General features: G+C 39.6%; 1 protein-coding gene across 3 annotated transcripts in view; it reads left to right on the forward strand.

Moving 5' to 3' along the window:
• The first annotated feature begins 1121 nt into the window (after positions 1–1121).
• The window catches only part of SALL2 (spalt like transcription factor 2), a 50973-nt gene continuing 34894 nt past the window's right edge, over positions 1122–17200 (forward strand). Inside the window, exon 1 of one of the 3 annotated variants that reach the window (XM_056527730.1) lies at positions 1122–1191. Coding sequence is in view for 2 of the 3 variants with exons in the window: in XM_056527720.1 (XP_056383695.1) it covers positions 11638–11710 (73 nt within the window). In the remaining variant the exon portion in view is untranslated. Of the gene's footprint in view, positions 1192–11320; positions 11711–17200 lie in introns of those variants that run through there. The other 2 variants (XM_056527720.1, XM_056527740.1) reach the window with 2 other exon arrangements.

A 17200-nucleotide genomic window follows, 5' to 3' on the forward strand; every position in this document is an offset into this window, starting at 1 on the left:
TCATAGGGGGTCTGACACCTTGTGAATGACTGAGTGGGCATTAACTTCTGGTCCTCTTGGAAGGTGAAGGCCAGAGCACACAGAGGACGGGTAAGTTACAGGGCCTTGCACAGGGGATCGTGGGGGTCTGACGGCCGGATCGGGGATAATCTTGGTTCCCCGGACTACCCCTTTAACAATAAGGGTATGTTCACACTGAAGGTTTGGAGAGGAATTTCTGCGAGTAATTCTGCTTGCTTATTCCTCTCCAAATCATTCAACAGTGAAAAACCCCATAATATGTAATGAAATTTCTTCTCCTCAGTTCACACTGAGGAATTTCCGCTAGTGGAATTCTGTCACTGAATTCCGTTCCGCATGAAGAATGAACATGTTCTTTCTTCATGCAGAATTCACGTCCTAACCCCATAGAAGTCAATGTAAAAAAAATGTTCAGGCCGCCACACTTCCGCGTGGAATTCACGCGGAAATTGCACGGATTCCGCGCGGAAAAAAACTGTCATTTCTGAGAGGATTTGTTCAGCGCAAATTCCTCGCACATATTTGTCAGTGTGAATGTACCCTAAGAGGAACATAAAGTGCAACCTCCTTCCTCCTTTAACTCAGAACTCCCTAATAGGGAATAACATTTTTTTTTAACATACAACCTTTTTAGGCATTTTGTACGCATAGTTTTTTTTTCCCTGTAAAGAGGTCCATTGAAAAACACCTTTTGAAAACTAGCCAAAAACATTACAATCGCCAAAAGCACAACACAAAAACCTCACCAGGAAAAAATATTTTGGCAGTAGTTTGTTTAAAAAAATTCCTCTAGACTGCTGGAAAAACCTTCAAAGCAAAGAAATGTGGCTGCTTTTCTCCAGAAACAGCTCTAGTCCATTGAAATAAAATGACGTGGGCTGTAATGGCAAAAACAACAACCTGCAAATTGGTGTGCCACTAGGAGAAAGTAGACTTTTATACTCCCTAGATAGTCCTTGTAGTACCAAAGTAGACAAAATTGAATGCAATGTAATGTGTAGAGTGTTCACAAGGTGGAGCCAAAAGCTCTATATTAAACCTATGCTGCAGAATACTGATACCAGCAATGAGTACTTCATTCCATACAAGTAGACAGCTTACAGCCATACAATGCAGGATACCGTATGCAGTAAATAAAGGCCCACAATCTGCAGGACTCACAGGAAAAAGGTAAGAAATACGTTTAATGTTAATAAATATATATTAGAAAAATTGATTATGCTTTTATTTCTTATATTTGAGCTTCAAAGAGGAAGAAGTAGAATAAAACACAATCCCAGCCATCTAATGGTAATACATTCTATCCATTTTGCCAGTGCTGATCCTACTCTCCATGCTTACCATAATGTTATGTAGTATACAAAGCTGGCATACCATTGTGCTTCTTTCCTGTTGTGTGTCTTCTTTTAGGCTATGTTCACACAACGGAATGTCCGCACGGAGAATCTCCGTACAGACATTCCGCAAGCTGCCAGCAACGGCATAAGCATGCCAGCGCTGGGACAGCACCGATATGTGCCGTCTCATAGATGGCTAAGCATTCCGTGCGGAGTCCGCAGAAACAAGGAATTTGTTCATTCTTTCTGCGGACACGGAAATCGTAATTTCCATGTCGGAAACATCTGGCACAGAAATTCCGCCATGTACACAGTGCAGCAGAATCCCGTTGAATTCAATAGGACTCTGCAGCAGAATCTCCGTGCCGAATTCCAATGCGGAATCCGGCATGTAAATTCAAACATGTTAACATGGCCGTACATTGTCCCCCCTTCCCTAACTTGTTCAGAGGAGCACATGAACCACACCAGATGACAGACCAGCTTTCAAGTTCAAAGATGTTGGCCCCCATTGAGTGGAGTGTAGTTTTCTTTGTGATTTTTTTCCTGACAGGTATTTTTCCATGGTATTTACTAATTTTCATATGTTTTGCTTAATTTGTACACATGAACAACAACAACATACGTGGTCTCAAATGGCTGGAGATGCTCAACCCCAAATGTGGTTGTGCATTTATACTGGGGGAGCAGATCCTGCCCTTGTAGTCCGTTGCTAGGGGCGATCCCCAGCATAATAGTGCATACAATGGAGGATGCCTGCAGCGGACTACAAGTGCCACAATAGAATCCTACACCAGATAGACGGTGTGGATGTGTAACAATTAGAACAATACAATACAGGAATATGGGTGCACTACTGTGGTAGATGTATACAATGACATTGGCTATCCCTCAACACTGATGTTAAAATTGAGACATTCGCCAGTATATCCTTATATGAAGGACACACCAGAGCCCGCACACCAACGCCAAGATTTCTCAGATGGCACTTAATTTGTACACATGCTCTGATCTGTGGGGTTTTCCAGAGCTCAAATCCACCACATTTTATGTGGCAACATTAGTAAATATGTTGGGATTTTTTGAAACTATTGGGAACATGCCCCTTTTTCCTGTCAGTCACACCTCTTTTTGGGGGTTTCTTTGGGGTTTCTTAGTTAAATGTAGAGTTGATCGGGCTTTTTGGTCACAAATTGTGGCTCACGAAGCGTGCAACACAAATTGGGGACAAAACCCAAGAAAAAACACTCGGGATCACATTAGTAAATAACCCCTTTATCCTAATTTTTCATTATGTGACTAGTTCATTTCTGTAAAACGCCCTTTATTATCAGCCATAGGGCCAGGACCTCTGACCTTTTTCTAAACTGTAAGAATAAGTTCACCTATCGTAAAATTTACCAACATAATTTTATTTTACGTGTGTGTTTTCATCCATAATCGACAAAAAAAATATACAGCCATGAGTAAAATAAAATATGTTAGTAAACTTCTCAATGTGTGAATTTCCTGCTTAGTTGGTATTATGTTATTATTTCGGTGTTGTTGTATTTTGTAATGCATGGTAATGTAATATAGTGATAATAACTATGAAGTTAATATTATTAATATAAATATTGTTATGTAGGTCATGTAACACGGGCCCAAATACTAAACATTATCCCACTCTCCTATTGGCAGGAAACGTATGGGATTACAGCTTTACAGGGATATTCCATTTTTTGAAATGATGTCACAAATAGGTCTAAAGGACTTTGGGGGAGATTTATCAAAACCTGTGCAGAGGAAAAGTTGCTGAGCTGGTAATTGTAGTTTTGCAACAGCTGGAGGCACACTTGTTGGGAAACACTGGTCTAAGGTGCTCCATGAGTTGCGCTTTGAGGACTAGCCTGAAGAATACCTGGTATCATTTTCATGCTGCCTGAGCATGCGATAGGGAATTCTGCTGCAAACCATGAGTAGAGTCTTTAAGAGTTTGCACCTTTCTGAACTAACCTGTGTAGGCCCTCTACAGTAGAGTATAACTTCATTAGGCTAAATATCTCTACTAGCAACATATCCTTAACCCCTTAAATGAAATCTGTCAGCAGTATCACCCGCACTAAAGCTGTCACACAGGCTTGTAGTGCGGTTGATGCTGATCAAAACAAAACTCACATCGTCCAGATTCGCCCAGCCGTTCCGACGCAATTCGCCTTTTTCTTTTATGCAAATGAGGGCCTTGGGGCATGGGCGGAGCTCCGAATCGAGCTAGGGGCACGCTGACATCATCTTTGCCGGGCAAGCCCTCCGCCCAGCTCATCAATATTCATAACCCCCCTCCCTGCTCTAGTGCCCCGTGTTAGTGTACGGCCCATGCGCCGTACACAAACACGGGCGCAAGAGCAGGGAGGGAAGCGGCGCATACGCTGTACACTAACACAGGACGCAAGGGCAGAAAAAGGTGAATTGCGGCGTAACGGATGGGCGACTCTGTACGCCATGAGTATCGTTTTGATCAGCATCACCCGCACGACAGGCCTGTGTGACAGTGTTAGTGCGGGTGATACTGCTGACAGATTTCCTTTAAGGGGTTAAATGGGCACTGTCACCAACATTATTTTTTGATATGTTGTAGTACTTATGTACTACAACATATCTCTAATATACTTTTATTATTATTTTTTTTCATTAAAAAGGTTTAATTTACATTTAAAAACTGGCTACTGAAAAAGGACTGATTTTGGAGTGGCAATCAGTCCTTTTTCAGTTAGGCTGCACTCACTCCCTGCCTGTCAATCAGACAGGCGGGAGCGAGTGCATTGGCTCTCCAGCCACTGGCTGGGAGGCCACTCCTCCCGTACATCGCCACCGGCGCCTCGTTGCCGCCGCTGTCCCTGCACGCCCGCTGCCGGAATCTGCAGTAACTGCAAGTGTAATGAGGGAGCGGGGTATGCGTGGCGGGGGGGGGGGAAGGATGGAACGGGCTAGTGCCGTAGCGGTGGGGGGGAATGGGCTAGCAAAAAAATGGGCTAGCAAAAAATAAAAAAATTGGATGGTGGGAGCTACCCTTTAAGGATATGTTGCTACTACAGATGTTTAGTCTAAGGAAGTTATACTCTACTGTAAAGGGCCTACACAGGTTAATTCAGAGTGGTGCAAACTCTTAAAGACTCTACTCATAGTTTGCACCATCCCCCGCACTACAAGCCTGCTGACAGATTTCTTTTAAGGACTCAAGGTTTTTCCATTTTTGCACTTTCCTTTTTTCCTCCTCACCTTTTAAAAATCATAACCCTTTCAATTTTGCACCTACAGACCCATATGAGGCTTATTTTTTGCATCACCAATTCTACTTTTTAATGACATCAGTCATTTCACCCAAAAATCTATGGCAGAACCAAAAAAAAATCAATCATTGTAAATATTGGGCGCTTCCGTTTCTAAACAGTGCATTTTTCGGTAAAAATTACACCTTCACTTTATTCTGTAGGTAAATATGATTAAAATGATACCCTACTTATATAGGTTTGATTTTGTCGTACTTCTGGAAAAAATCATAACTACATGCACGAAAAAGGATATGTTTAAAAATGTCATCTCCTGATCCCTATAACTTTTGTATTTTTCCGCATACAGGGATGTGATCTGAAGGTTTTAAAGGTACCATTTTTGTTTTGATCTGACTCTTTGATTGATTTTATTAATTTTTTTTATGGTATGAAAAGTGATGAAAAATACCCTATTTTGGACTTTGGAATTTTTATACGTGTACGCCATTGACCATTCAGTTTAATTAACAATATATTTTTAGAGTTTGGACATTTACGCATGTGGCGATAATGTTTCTATTTGTTTTTATTTACATAGTTTCTTTTTTTTATTAGAAAAGGGGGTTGATTCAAACTTTTATTAGGGAAGGGGTTAAAGGGGTACTCCGGTGAAAACCTTTTTTCTTTTAAATCAACTGGTGGCAGAAAGTTAAAGGGTAGCTCCCACCATCCTATTTTTTTTTTTTGCTAGCCTGTATCCCAGCCCAACCCCCCCGCTACGGCACTAGCCCGTTTTTAATAGAAGTAATTTACAAATATGTTTAAAGGAGTACTCTAATGCAGAGTACTCCTGCTCCATCCTGCCCGGGCTGCAAAATAAATGAAAATGAACCATCACTCACCTCCCTGGGTTACCGTGGAGCGCCACTACAGCTGATCAGTACTCCGGTCCATCCTCTTCATACTTTCGGGTGTAACGAAGTGTCACATGGCGCTCAGCCTATCGCCGGCCGCCGCGATGTTCAGCCTCGGCCAGCGATAGGCTGAGCGCCATGTGACGCTTCGTTACACCCGGAAGTATGAAGGAGATGCACCGGAGGACCGATCAGCTGTAGGGAGGTGAGTGATGGTTCATTTTCATTTATTTTGCAGCCCGGGCAGGACGGAGCAGTAATACTCTGCACTAGAGTACTCTTTTAACTTTCTGCCACCAGTTGATTTAAAAGAAAAAAGTTTTTCACCGGAGTACCCCTTTAAATCACATTTATAAAAAATTTTTTACACTTTTCTTTTGCAGTGTTATAGCCCCCATAGGGGACTATAACATGCAATACATTGATTGCATACACTGATCAATGCTATGCCATAGCATTGCATTGATCAGTGTTATCGCCGCTCCACTGCTCCTGCCTGGATCTCAGCGACGACGATCATGTCCATACAGATGATCGGGACACCGCGTTTCACTGCGGTTGTCCCGTTCAGCCCGGCTGAGCTGCCGGAAAGGTTAACCTTACCTTTAGACACGACCTTCAACTTTGATCATCGCATCTGAAGGGTTAATACCAGGCGGTGATGTCCGGTATTAGCCGTGGGTCCCGGCCACTCGTTAGCCACCGGGACCGACCTGATATGATGCGGGGTTACCGCGTGACCTCGAGTTATATCGCGGATGCCGGTGCAGGACATAAATATAGGTCCTGCATTGTTAAGGGGTTAAAGTGTACCTGTCAGATCCCACAAAAATGAATAAAATAATATGTTACTCACTACCTAATCCTGACCATCTACACATAATTTATATGTCTCAAAGTGTTAGAAATCCTTTCTGGGGAAGAGGGAGTTTACATCCCTTGTGGTGGTGGGAGGTGATTGGTGTGTCTTCTCATGCAGCCTTGTTCAGGAGTCATCTCTTGTCCATGATTCATGGACACGCCTAATACTGCTGCAGGACTGGTTAGTGTCCCAGTATGTAACTTCTTCATGACACAGCGATTTTTCAGTTTTTGCGGTTTCATTTTTTCCTCCTAGTATTTTAAAATCCATAACTCTTCCAATTTTTCATAAGTTTTTCATCAATAGGGCTTGTTATTTGTAGTATAGAAGGAATGAGTCGCACTCACCCGACTGTAGTGAAGTTCCAATACATAGCTTTATTCAAAGTGTGTGTGCAGATGTACACATATTGCACATGCGGGGAGGGAGAGGAGACACTCTCAGACATGGGGATATACCACAGAATGCTACTAGTTTCACGTCATAAAGAAGCTTCTTCCAGCCCAGGTACCTGGTTGGTTGGTGTACCTGGGCCGGAAGAAGCGTCTTTATGACGTGAAACTAGTAGCATTCTGTGGCATACCCCCTTATGTGCAATATTGTACATCTGCACACACGCTTTGAATAAAGCTACAAATTGGAATTTCACTACAGTCGGTGAGTGCGACTTATTTCTTCTATACTTTGAAGTCATCTTGTTTATCCACGTTTGGTCTGCATCCTCGAGAAGACTCTTGTTGTTAGTCTAGTGTGATGGAGGTTTAACCCTTTGGCTAGTGGAGCGCAGCAGTGTCTGATTGCCTTTGTTTCTGCATGCTTGTTGTTTGCAGGACTTATTGTACTTTGCAATGACATCACTCATTTTACCACAAAATGTATGGAGAAGCCAAAAAAAAGATTATTTATGTGGCAAAATTGGGGGGGGGAAATGCCATTATGCTTTTAGGGGTTTGCGTTTCTACGTAGTGCAGTTTTCAGTAAAAATGACACATTGGCCCAGATTTATCAAACTGTGTGAGAGAAAAAGTGGAGAGATTTTTCCACAGCAACCAATCACAGCTCAACTAACGAGCTCTGGTAAAGTGAAAGCGGAGCTGTGATTGGTCCTGGGGGAATATCACTCCACTTTTTCTCTCACACAGTTTTATAAATTGGGCCTTTATCTTTATTCTGTAGGTTCATACAATTACAACGATACCCAATTTATATAGGTTTTGTTTAATTTTGAAGGTGAAAAAAGTACCATTTTTCTTTTTAATTGACTTTTTAATCACTTTTTATGGATTTTTATAGTTATAATAAGTGACCAAAAATGCGCATTTCTGGACTTTGGGATTTTTTTTTACATTTACGCCATATACCGTGCGGTTTAATTTACATAATATTATAGTAATCCAGACATTTACGTGCGTGGCGATACTACATATGTTTATTTATTTTTTTCACATTATTTTATTTATAAAATGGGAAAAGGGGGGGGGTGATTCAAACCTTCAATAGGGGGAGGGGTTATACACATTTATTACTTTAATTTTTTATTTATTTTTTACTTTTTTTGTCTCTATAGGAGACTATTACATGGAATCTTTTGATTCCTAACACTGATCAATGCTGGGCTATTACACAGCATTGATCAGTGTTATCTGCGGTCTGTTGCCAAAGCAGGCTAGAGCAACACACAGAAGATCCAATGGCATGGAGGAAGGTAGGGACCATCCGGTCATCAGTTAAGGTGATTGCCCCTCAGTGGTCCCGATCTCCCAGAACAACCAGCCTCGTGGTACAGAGCAAGATGACATCACAATCCCGCTCCATAGCTGCTCCCCCCTTCCAAGGACACACTCATACATCCTGGGGAAGGAAGGGGTTAAACACCCATATTAAAAAAGGTCTTTAATTTTCATCAGTAACAACATATAAAAAGTTTTTGGATCTGAAAGTGCCCATTTAAGGGCTTCAGAGAATATTAGTCTCTACAACTACCAAGTAAACTGTGACCAAATTCTATTTATTCATCCTAAAGTCCTGTAACTTTCCACCCTGTGCTATAAAGTGACTGTAATACTTGAATTTTGCACAGAGTATTTTTAGTACAGCCATATTCGGTATCTACATTACAACCTTGTCTTGTAATTTTTGCTACATACAACATCACAGGTAGACCCCACAGACACTACACCAAGGGTAGCATGGGGCTAAAGGACTTCTTATATTGTGTAGATCACTGTTTCCAAAACGTAGCACACATGAGGTTAGCCAAACCACTTTGCCATACATGATATCACATATCATATATACTTCACATACTTCACCCTAGCGACTACTACCCTTTGCTAGCCTGGACTATTACATTCATCCTTGTCATAGGTACTGCACTTATCTCTTTAAAGGAAAATGATTTATGTTTCATAAGCTGTAGGACCCATGGGTTATTTGGATGCATGATCCATATTCTTAAAAAAAAAATCTGTGATATAAGACACTGGTAAACAACTAGTGCTGTGAAACAAAGGAAAATGTTGTATGTCCACAAAGTTCACAAAGTTAAAAATGTCCTTCCCTTTTAGTCACCTTAAGGGTGATGAAAGTAAACAATTTCAACCAAAACGATCATTTGTAAAGTAAAATTTAGGGAGGAACTATCATTTTAGCCAACCAATGACAAACTGTTATCTTCCGAAAAAAGTAATCCGTAATGGAAATGGTATCGTTCAACCATCAAGTTCCATTTATCTACTGTATAAGACCCCCTTTAGTCTCTTTTTTTCATAATATAGTGAGTTGTGTAGGTTGAGACTGTATAGCTAGTTGAGTACAGTATAGTATAAGGTTATTGTTATTAGGGAATGTTCTCTGCGGATCACTTTTAAGTTTATTGTCTATATAGATAATAATATCAAAAATATCCAACAAATATGGGCAGGAAAGTTTTAGGCAATGACACTTCCGGTACAATGCCCTTTTTGGTCTTTTGTTTATAAACCAGTCATGGTAACAACTGGAATCAATAAAAAAATATTTACTACATGTAAATATTAAAAAAATTTAAACCACTGCCTGATAACTTTAAAAATTGCCATTGAAGAACTGTTTGGCCAACTTATATCTTACATGTATGGCCAGTTCCTTGGCTTATACTGTACTAAAAACAATTCCTGTTAAAAGAGGCTTTGCAAAAGAGGGAAGGGTTGTGAAATGGTTTGAGGGCAGTTACCATCCGTAATTTACAATTTCTTAGTCTTGTTTACATCACTATATTTCATAATAAAACCATTTCATGTATGTTACATCTTCATTACTTTTTGTTGCACTGGCAACTTATGAGGCTTCCCGCTGCCCCACTGTTTTTGCTTCGCTCCTCCTTGGCTACCTTTTTCTTAGCTCATGACAGTTAACGGCAATCTTCCTATTTCTAGGACACACTTTTGGCCCCTCCAGTATCAAAATGCTTAAGGTCACAGGATTTCCTGCGGCACTACAAATTGGTTGAACACATATCCCTTAACATCCTGTTGAGGCTGCGTATGTGACAACACTTTCAAATTATACATCTAGAGGACATCTGCTGTGTGGCTTCATAGTCACTTTCATTGATTCTCCTCCCAATCCCTTCTTCCCCTCACTGTCCCTTTTTTCCCCTCATTTCTCCTCCGCCCCCGTTTTCCCCTGCAGAGATATTGTTCACTGCTAGAACTTCATGATATGCTGAATGAGAGGGGGATCAAAGAAACACAAAAGAATGGAAAGCTCAGTGCTACATTCCAAACTTGTCTTACAGGTTTTACAACCAAGTTAATAAAACAGTTCACTGTTTATCTAGGGGGGAATATATAACATTTTCTATACATTTACTTCTTTTCAGACGTACAGTAAATGTGTAAACTGTCTTACAGCAAACGTTTAATGCGGAGTAAATTTAACTACAAAAATGTGACTTTACAAATATGGCTTGTATCATTTTATGTTCCAATTCAGCTTAAAAACATTTATTTAAGTGTAAATTAGAATTAATTTGAAATATTATTTGCAATTAAATATTTATTTCCAGTAAGAACAGATGTAGCGTCAATGCAGATGCAGCAGACCTGAGCGTGTCATTTTTTTTTCTTTTTTCAAGTTTGTGGTATTCCATAAGACACAAGGGATTGGATAAAAGGTAAAACAGTTGCAAAACAATGTCAAATTTTTTAAACGCCGGAAACACGTGTCAATGTATTTTCCTGGGGGGGGGACTCCTGTGTGTCATGGCTGTACCCCTGCATAGAATTTGTTTGATATTGTTTTCATAGCACTGGTTTGTCTTGGGGAGTATAGTGTACCTGTCCTTGTGTTTGGTAGTAGCTTCAGGTCTTTATGCTTCTACCTGAAATTCCTGGTAGTTATAATCTAAGATACTAATCTAATAATACCATGTTTAACTGTACAAAATGGAGAGTAGAGCGAATTTTGTATGCTGTTTTATCCTTGTTGTGATTGATACTGTAATAATAAAATCTGAATACAATTTAAGAAAGAAGATCATAGGTGCTTAGACTAAAGTTGAATAAATGGAAACAGAAGTTGAAGCGGCAAATACAATCTAGGAGAAGATTTACATACAGCACAATTTTTCTTGCATATAAAGAGTGTAAACAATATTAATATTTTGGCTTTCCGCCCCGGTCTTTCAGTCAGATGTCAAATCTTGGAGTAACTGCGACATTGTCTACAACCTAACCATGAAAAGTCATTAAAGGCTGAATAGTTATCAAATAGAACTTCCACAAAGCAACATTCTTCAAAGTGTCCCCTTTGGTAAGAATAAAAGAAGGTGACTCGGGAGGGAAGGCACCCATCTCAGAGGGGCAATCAGTCAATTTCATGGAATTCTTGCCTTATTTGTCACAATAAGTGGGAGTTGGAGAAAGTAGGAGTGTCTGATCAGTAGCTGACCAACTGTGATGTGCCTAAGAGTTTGGGACAGGGGCTTCAGATAAAGCAAACACTGGGGGAGATTAAATATGCTACAGGGAGACAGACAAAGAAACTTACTAGCACATTTCTGAAGGGTGGATAGATGGATGTATGATAGATAGATAGGTAGATAGATAGGTAGATAGATAAAGATAGAGCGGTATGAAAGAAAGAGACTACATATGTTAAGTACCATCCAGAACTAAGCAGGAAAGGGAACAAAGGAGGGTCTCATCTATTGTGAAGGAGCAGGCACAGATCAGGTTCTGCACTTGTTCTGTGGACGTGGTGTGGCTGATATGTCACGCAGAAAACAGAGGAAACCTCAGCAGCTCATCTCTGACTGTGACAACTCGACCTCTTCAGAGAATGGTAAGGACAGCGAATGTAGATAGAAAGAATGCAATGTAAGGAGGGGACAATTGCCTGTATGTCCTACTTCCCGTCTTATTACTCTCATGGGAAAAGTTTTTCAACTTATATTGAAATTAGAAATAACAACTCTTTTGAGCCTTGGACTAAGCTCCTCTGATTTTCTTCCTTATAACAGCAATATACACGAGGCAGGCATCAGCCATCTAACACTCTGTGCTATTATATATTTCCTTTATTATTATAATATATATATATATATATACCTTAAATGTATGTTTAGGAAATGTGTTGCTTTTTTTCATGGAATTGTCCAAAGGTAATCATCAAACACAATGAGCTGTGAGGCAGGAATCCAGCTGTTCACTCTTCTTGTTGGTTGAGTTCATACAGCAGAGTTTGATGCACTTTTTGTTGTGTTTTATATTTGCCAAAACAAGCAATAAGTCTTAAAGGGAGGAAAATTATAAAACAAAGACATTAACATTTCTACTTTTTGCTTCCACTTGTTGTAGCTAAAAGACAATTTAGAAACTAAGTACAAATTTCCATGTGATCCTGGCCTAATAGACATATAAGCAGAATAGTGGAGAAATATATATATATATATATATATATATATATATATATATGTATATATTATTACGTGCCTACCATGCAGTACACACTAGAACTATGTATTTGTATTCTCACACCAACTAGTTATAAAGAACTTTATCATTGATATCACCACGATGGTCCATTAGAACTACATGGTAATGAATTCTAGTTTGTACGTATCATTATGATCTATTTATCATTTTAAAAGTACTTACTTAACAAAGAATTAGAGACAGCTAAAAAAAATATTAAAAAAGGATAAGAATATTTGAAGTAACTCCCATTTTTTTGTCATAATGGTCACTTTCATAAATGTGCCAACACTGTCCAATAATTTGTCAGAAATATAAGTATTATGTCTATTTGCAGGAAAAGCCCTGACACATTCAGAGTCACTGTTACATGAACAGATACAATAGAGAGAAGTTTATAGGCCTCCTTTAGAGATCTCGTTGGGATCCGTTCTTGCTTTTCTTTGAAACACAATAGCCAACCACAGCATAATAGCCTTAAGAAAGCCCTGAACAATCCCCATCATATAATGTAGATTTGGTGGCATTGTTTTTTCCAGAATGTCGTTAACTTCTAGATAAAAGAACGAATGATCATTTAAAAAAACAAAAAAACAAAACAGACAACTGCACATTGCTATTTCCTGACTCTCTAAATACAATGTCCATATTTATATTACACATAATGGAAGATTTACAACATATTTTTTGCTTCCAAGTACATTCAGAATTATCAAATGAAATGATGTCCAATAGTGCGAGAACACATAGATACTACCAGATAATATACTTGGTTCTAAAATCTTGCCTTGTAGGGAACTAGGAGTTATTTTGAAGGCACTTATGTACTTTGAGCATTGTTCGCACTACACATCTTTCCCCTCCCCTTATACCCAGTACCTGCTAGAGCCATCACAGTTTCAGCACTGCATTTAAAGGGTTATCCAATATTCAAAGTTTTAAAATAAAGTAATATATATTTGATGTCTTCACTATATTGTATCCATGAGCCTAAAGCAAACTAGACTTTTGGAGGAATTTACCAAGACTGGAATATCCATACACCAGTCTTAACCCCTTAAGGACCAAGCCCATTTTGACCTTAAGGACCAGGCCAATTTTATTTTTGCATTTTAATTTTTTCCTCCTCGCCTTCTAAAAATCGTAACTTTATATTTTTATCCACAGACTGGCATGAGGGCTTGTTTTTTGCGCAACCAGTTTTCCTTTGTAATGACATCACTCATTTTACCGTAAAATGTATGGCGCAACCCAAAAAAATTAAATTTGTGTGGGGAAATTAAAAAGATTTTATTCTGTGGGTCAATACGATTAAAATGATACCCATGATTACATACTTTTCTGTTATTGTTGCGCTTAAAAAAAAATCGCAAACTTTTTAACCAAAGTAGTACATTTGAAATCCCCCTATTTTGACGACATATAACTTTTTAATTTTTCTGTAGAAGCGGCGGTATGAGGGCTCATTTTTTGCACCGTGCTCTTTACTTTTTATTGATACCACATTTGAGTATATAAAACTTTGATTCATCTTTTTATTAATTTTTGTTTAAATAAAATTTGACAAAAAGCTGCAATTTTGGACTTTTTTTTTATTTTTACGTTCACGTTGTTCACCGTACGGGATCATGAACATTATATTTTAATAGTTGAGACATTTACGCACGTGGCAATACCAAATGTGTTTATAAAAAAATTATTTTTCCACTTTTTGGGGGAAAATGGGAAATAGGGACAATTTACATTTGTGTGGAGGAGGGGATCTTTCAAATTTTTTTTAACTTAAAAAAAAAAAATTTTTACTTCATTTTTTAGTCCCCATAGGGGACCATTTATAGCAATCAGTTGATTGCTAATACTGTTCAGTGTTATGCATAGGGCATCGCACCGATCAGTATGATCAGTTATCTTCTGCTCTGGTCTGCTCGATCTCAGACCAGAGCAGAAGAAGCTGGGAAGGCGGCAGAGGCAGTTGAGGGGACCTCCATCCGCCATGTTAACTGATCCAATCCCCACGGCCATGCCGCGGGTGATCAAATCAGCATAAAATGTAGCCGCACTGCTGCAGATGCCGTGATCTGTATTGATCACGGCATCTGAGGGGATAATGGCAGACATCCGCGCGATCGCGGATGTCTGCCATTACCAGCGGGTCCCTGGCTGCTATCAGCAGCTGGGACCTGCCGCACATGACCTGATGATCGCTCCGATGCTCGCGGTCATGTACAGGACGTAAATGTACGTCCTGGTACGTGAAGTACCACCGCACCAGGATATACATTTACGTCCGTGCTTATTAAGGGGTTAAGTAAAGTGTTGTCCCTCACATCCACATTGGATTTATTACAAGGTACCGGAGCTAGAGATGATTTTTTCCACAATTTATGCCTGCTTGCGGTCAATTAGGCGCAGGGAGATGTCACATACCCTTCCAGCTATGCTGCGTTCCAGACACAAAAAAAATGATTGCACAAACAAATGCAATTTTTTGCCAGGTCTGCACCTGGCACAGCCTTCATAAAGGTGGGCTATTGCATTCAGCTTGCCTAACTAGCTCTGGCTCCATACTGTAAAGTTACAGGGAACCAGTGTGATCCAGGCCCATTCCTTGAAGCTACTTACTGTAAGACCTATCTGACAGCTTCTTCTGCTCAATGGATTTCTGGACTTCTAACGTGTTATGAACTTTTCTGTAGATGGTTGACTGTCTGCCCTTTCCCATCCTCTACAAGATTTTGACATTTCTATTCAATTATTGCTGCCATTGTTCGCTGACAGGAAGCCGGTTGTCACTTTTCAGTAAGCTCCACCTGATGATATAAGTCACTTTGCGGTTGATAGAACAGGCCGACAGAGCAGGTTTCTGAAAAGTTGATTTAAAAGAGACACCCAACATGGCTACACATTCTGATGTAATAGTGGCTACATTAACTGAGGAGAAATAGACTCTCTGCAAGTATGAAAAGATCACTGTCAAACTATGGTGCATAAGGTATATTGTATATAGTTAGAAGAAAAGAAAGCAATTACATAGCTGAACTCTAATTTTACATAGCAGACCAAAGTACAAACCAAGTTTTTGTGTTTTTTACAAAAAGGCCGACAACAGAAAAAAACACTTGGTTGATCTATTCTGCCCTTTATTTCCTTTATTTCTATCTCAGGATGGATATATGTTCGTTACAAGCAGGTGTACATTACTTACTGAAAGTTTGTTTCAAGCTGCTACTCATTTAGTAAAATGGTATTTTCTCACTTTGCTTCTGATCTTCCTCCCAACTAATCTCAGATTAACCCCTTAAGGACTGAGCCCTTTTTTGCATTTCTGACAAGTGTCACTATAAGCACTAATAACTCTGGGATTCTTTTACCTTTTATTCTGATTCCGAGATAGTTTTTTCGTGACATATTCTACTTTAACATAGTGGTAAATGTTCGTCGTTACTTGCATCCTTTTTTTTTTTGGTGAAAAATCCCAAAATGTCATTAAAATTTAGAAAATTTAGAATTTTTCTAACTTTGAAGCTCTCTGCTTGTAAGGAAAATGGATATTCCAAATAAATGATATATTGATTCACATATACAATATGTCTTCATATTTGCATCATAAAGTTGACATGTTTTTACTTTTGTAAGACATCAGAGGGCTTCAAAGTTCAGCAGCAATTTTCCAATTTTCGCGAAAATGTTTTAATTCGGAATTCTTCAGGGACCAGTTCCGTTTGAAGTGGATTTGAGGGGCTTTCCTGTAAGAAATACCCCCTAAATTACCCCATTCTAAAAACTGCACCCCTCAAAGTATTCAAAAGAGTATTTCACAGAGATAGCAGCAAAGTGAAGGAGAAAATTCTAAATCTTCATTTTTACACTCGCATGTTCTTATAGAGCCATTTATTTTGTATTTTTACAAGGCGTAAAAGGAGAGTAATCACCCCAAAATTTTTAACCACATTTCTCTCAAGTAAGGAAATACCTCATATGTAGATGTAAAGTGCTCTGTGGGTTCACTAGAGGGCTCAGAAGGGAAAGAGCGACAATGGGATTTTGGAGAGTGTATTTTGCTGAAAAGTTGTTGTTTTTTTTTTTTTGTGGGGGGGGGGGGGGGGGGGGGCATGTCACATTTAGGAAGCCCCTATGGTGCCAGAACAGCAAAAAAAACACATGGCATACTATTTTGGAAAATACACCCCTCGAGGAACATAACAAGGGGTACAATTTGTAACGCAATTGCTCCCGAGTACGGAAATATCCCATATGTGTCCCTAAACTGTTTCCTTGAAATATGACGGCTCCAAAGTGAGAGAGCGCCATGAGCATTTGAGGACTACATTAGGGATATTTGCATAGGGATGGACATAGGGGTATTTTACGCCAATGATTCCCAAACAGGGTGCCTCCAGCTGTTGCTAAACTCCCAGCATGCCTGGACAGTCAGTGGCTGTACGGAAATGCTGGGAGTTGTTATTTTGCAACTACTGGAGGCTCCATTTTGGAAACACTGCCGTACGATTCGTTTTTCATTTTTATTAGGAGGACAGTGTAAGGGGGTGTATATATAGTGTTTTACCCTTAATTTTGTGTTAGTGTAGTGCAGTGTAGTGTTTTTAGGGTACATTCACACAGGCGGGGGTTTACTGTGAGTTTCCCGCTTGGAGTGTGAGCTGCGGCGGAAAATTTGCAGCAGCTCAAACTTGAAGCAGGAAACTCACTGTAAACCTGCCCGTGTGAATGTACCCAGTGCATGGGGGGGGCAAACCTCCAGCTGTTTCAACACTACAACTCCCAGCTGGGAGTTGTACTTTTGCAACAGCTGGAGGCACACTGGTTGGAAAACCTGAAGTTGTAGTTTTGCAAGATT

The sequence above is a fragment of the Hyla sarda genome, chromosome 1 (assembly GCF_029499605.1).
Source record: "Hyla sarda isolate aHylSar1 chromosome 1, aHylSar1.hap1, whole genome shotgun sequence".
NCBI classification, from domain to species: domain Eukaryota; kingdom Metazoa; phylum Chordata; class Amphibia; order Anura; family Hylidae; genus Hyla; species Hyla sarda.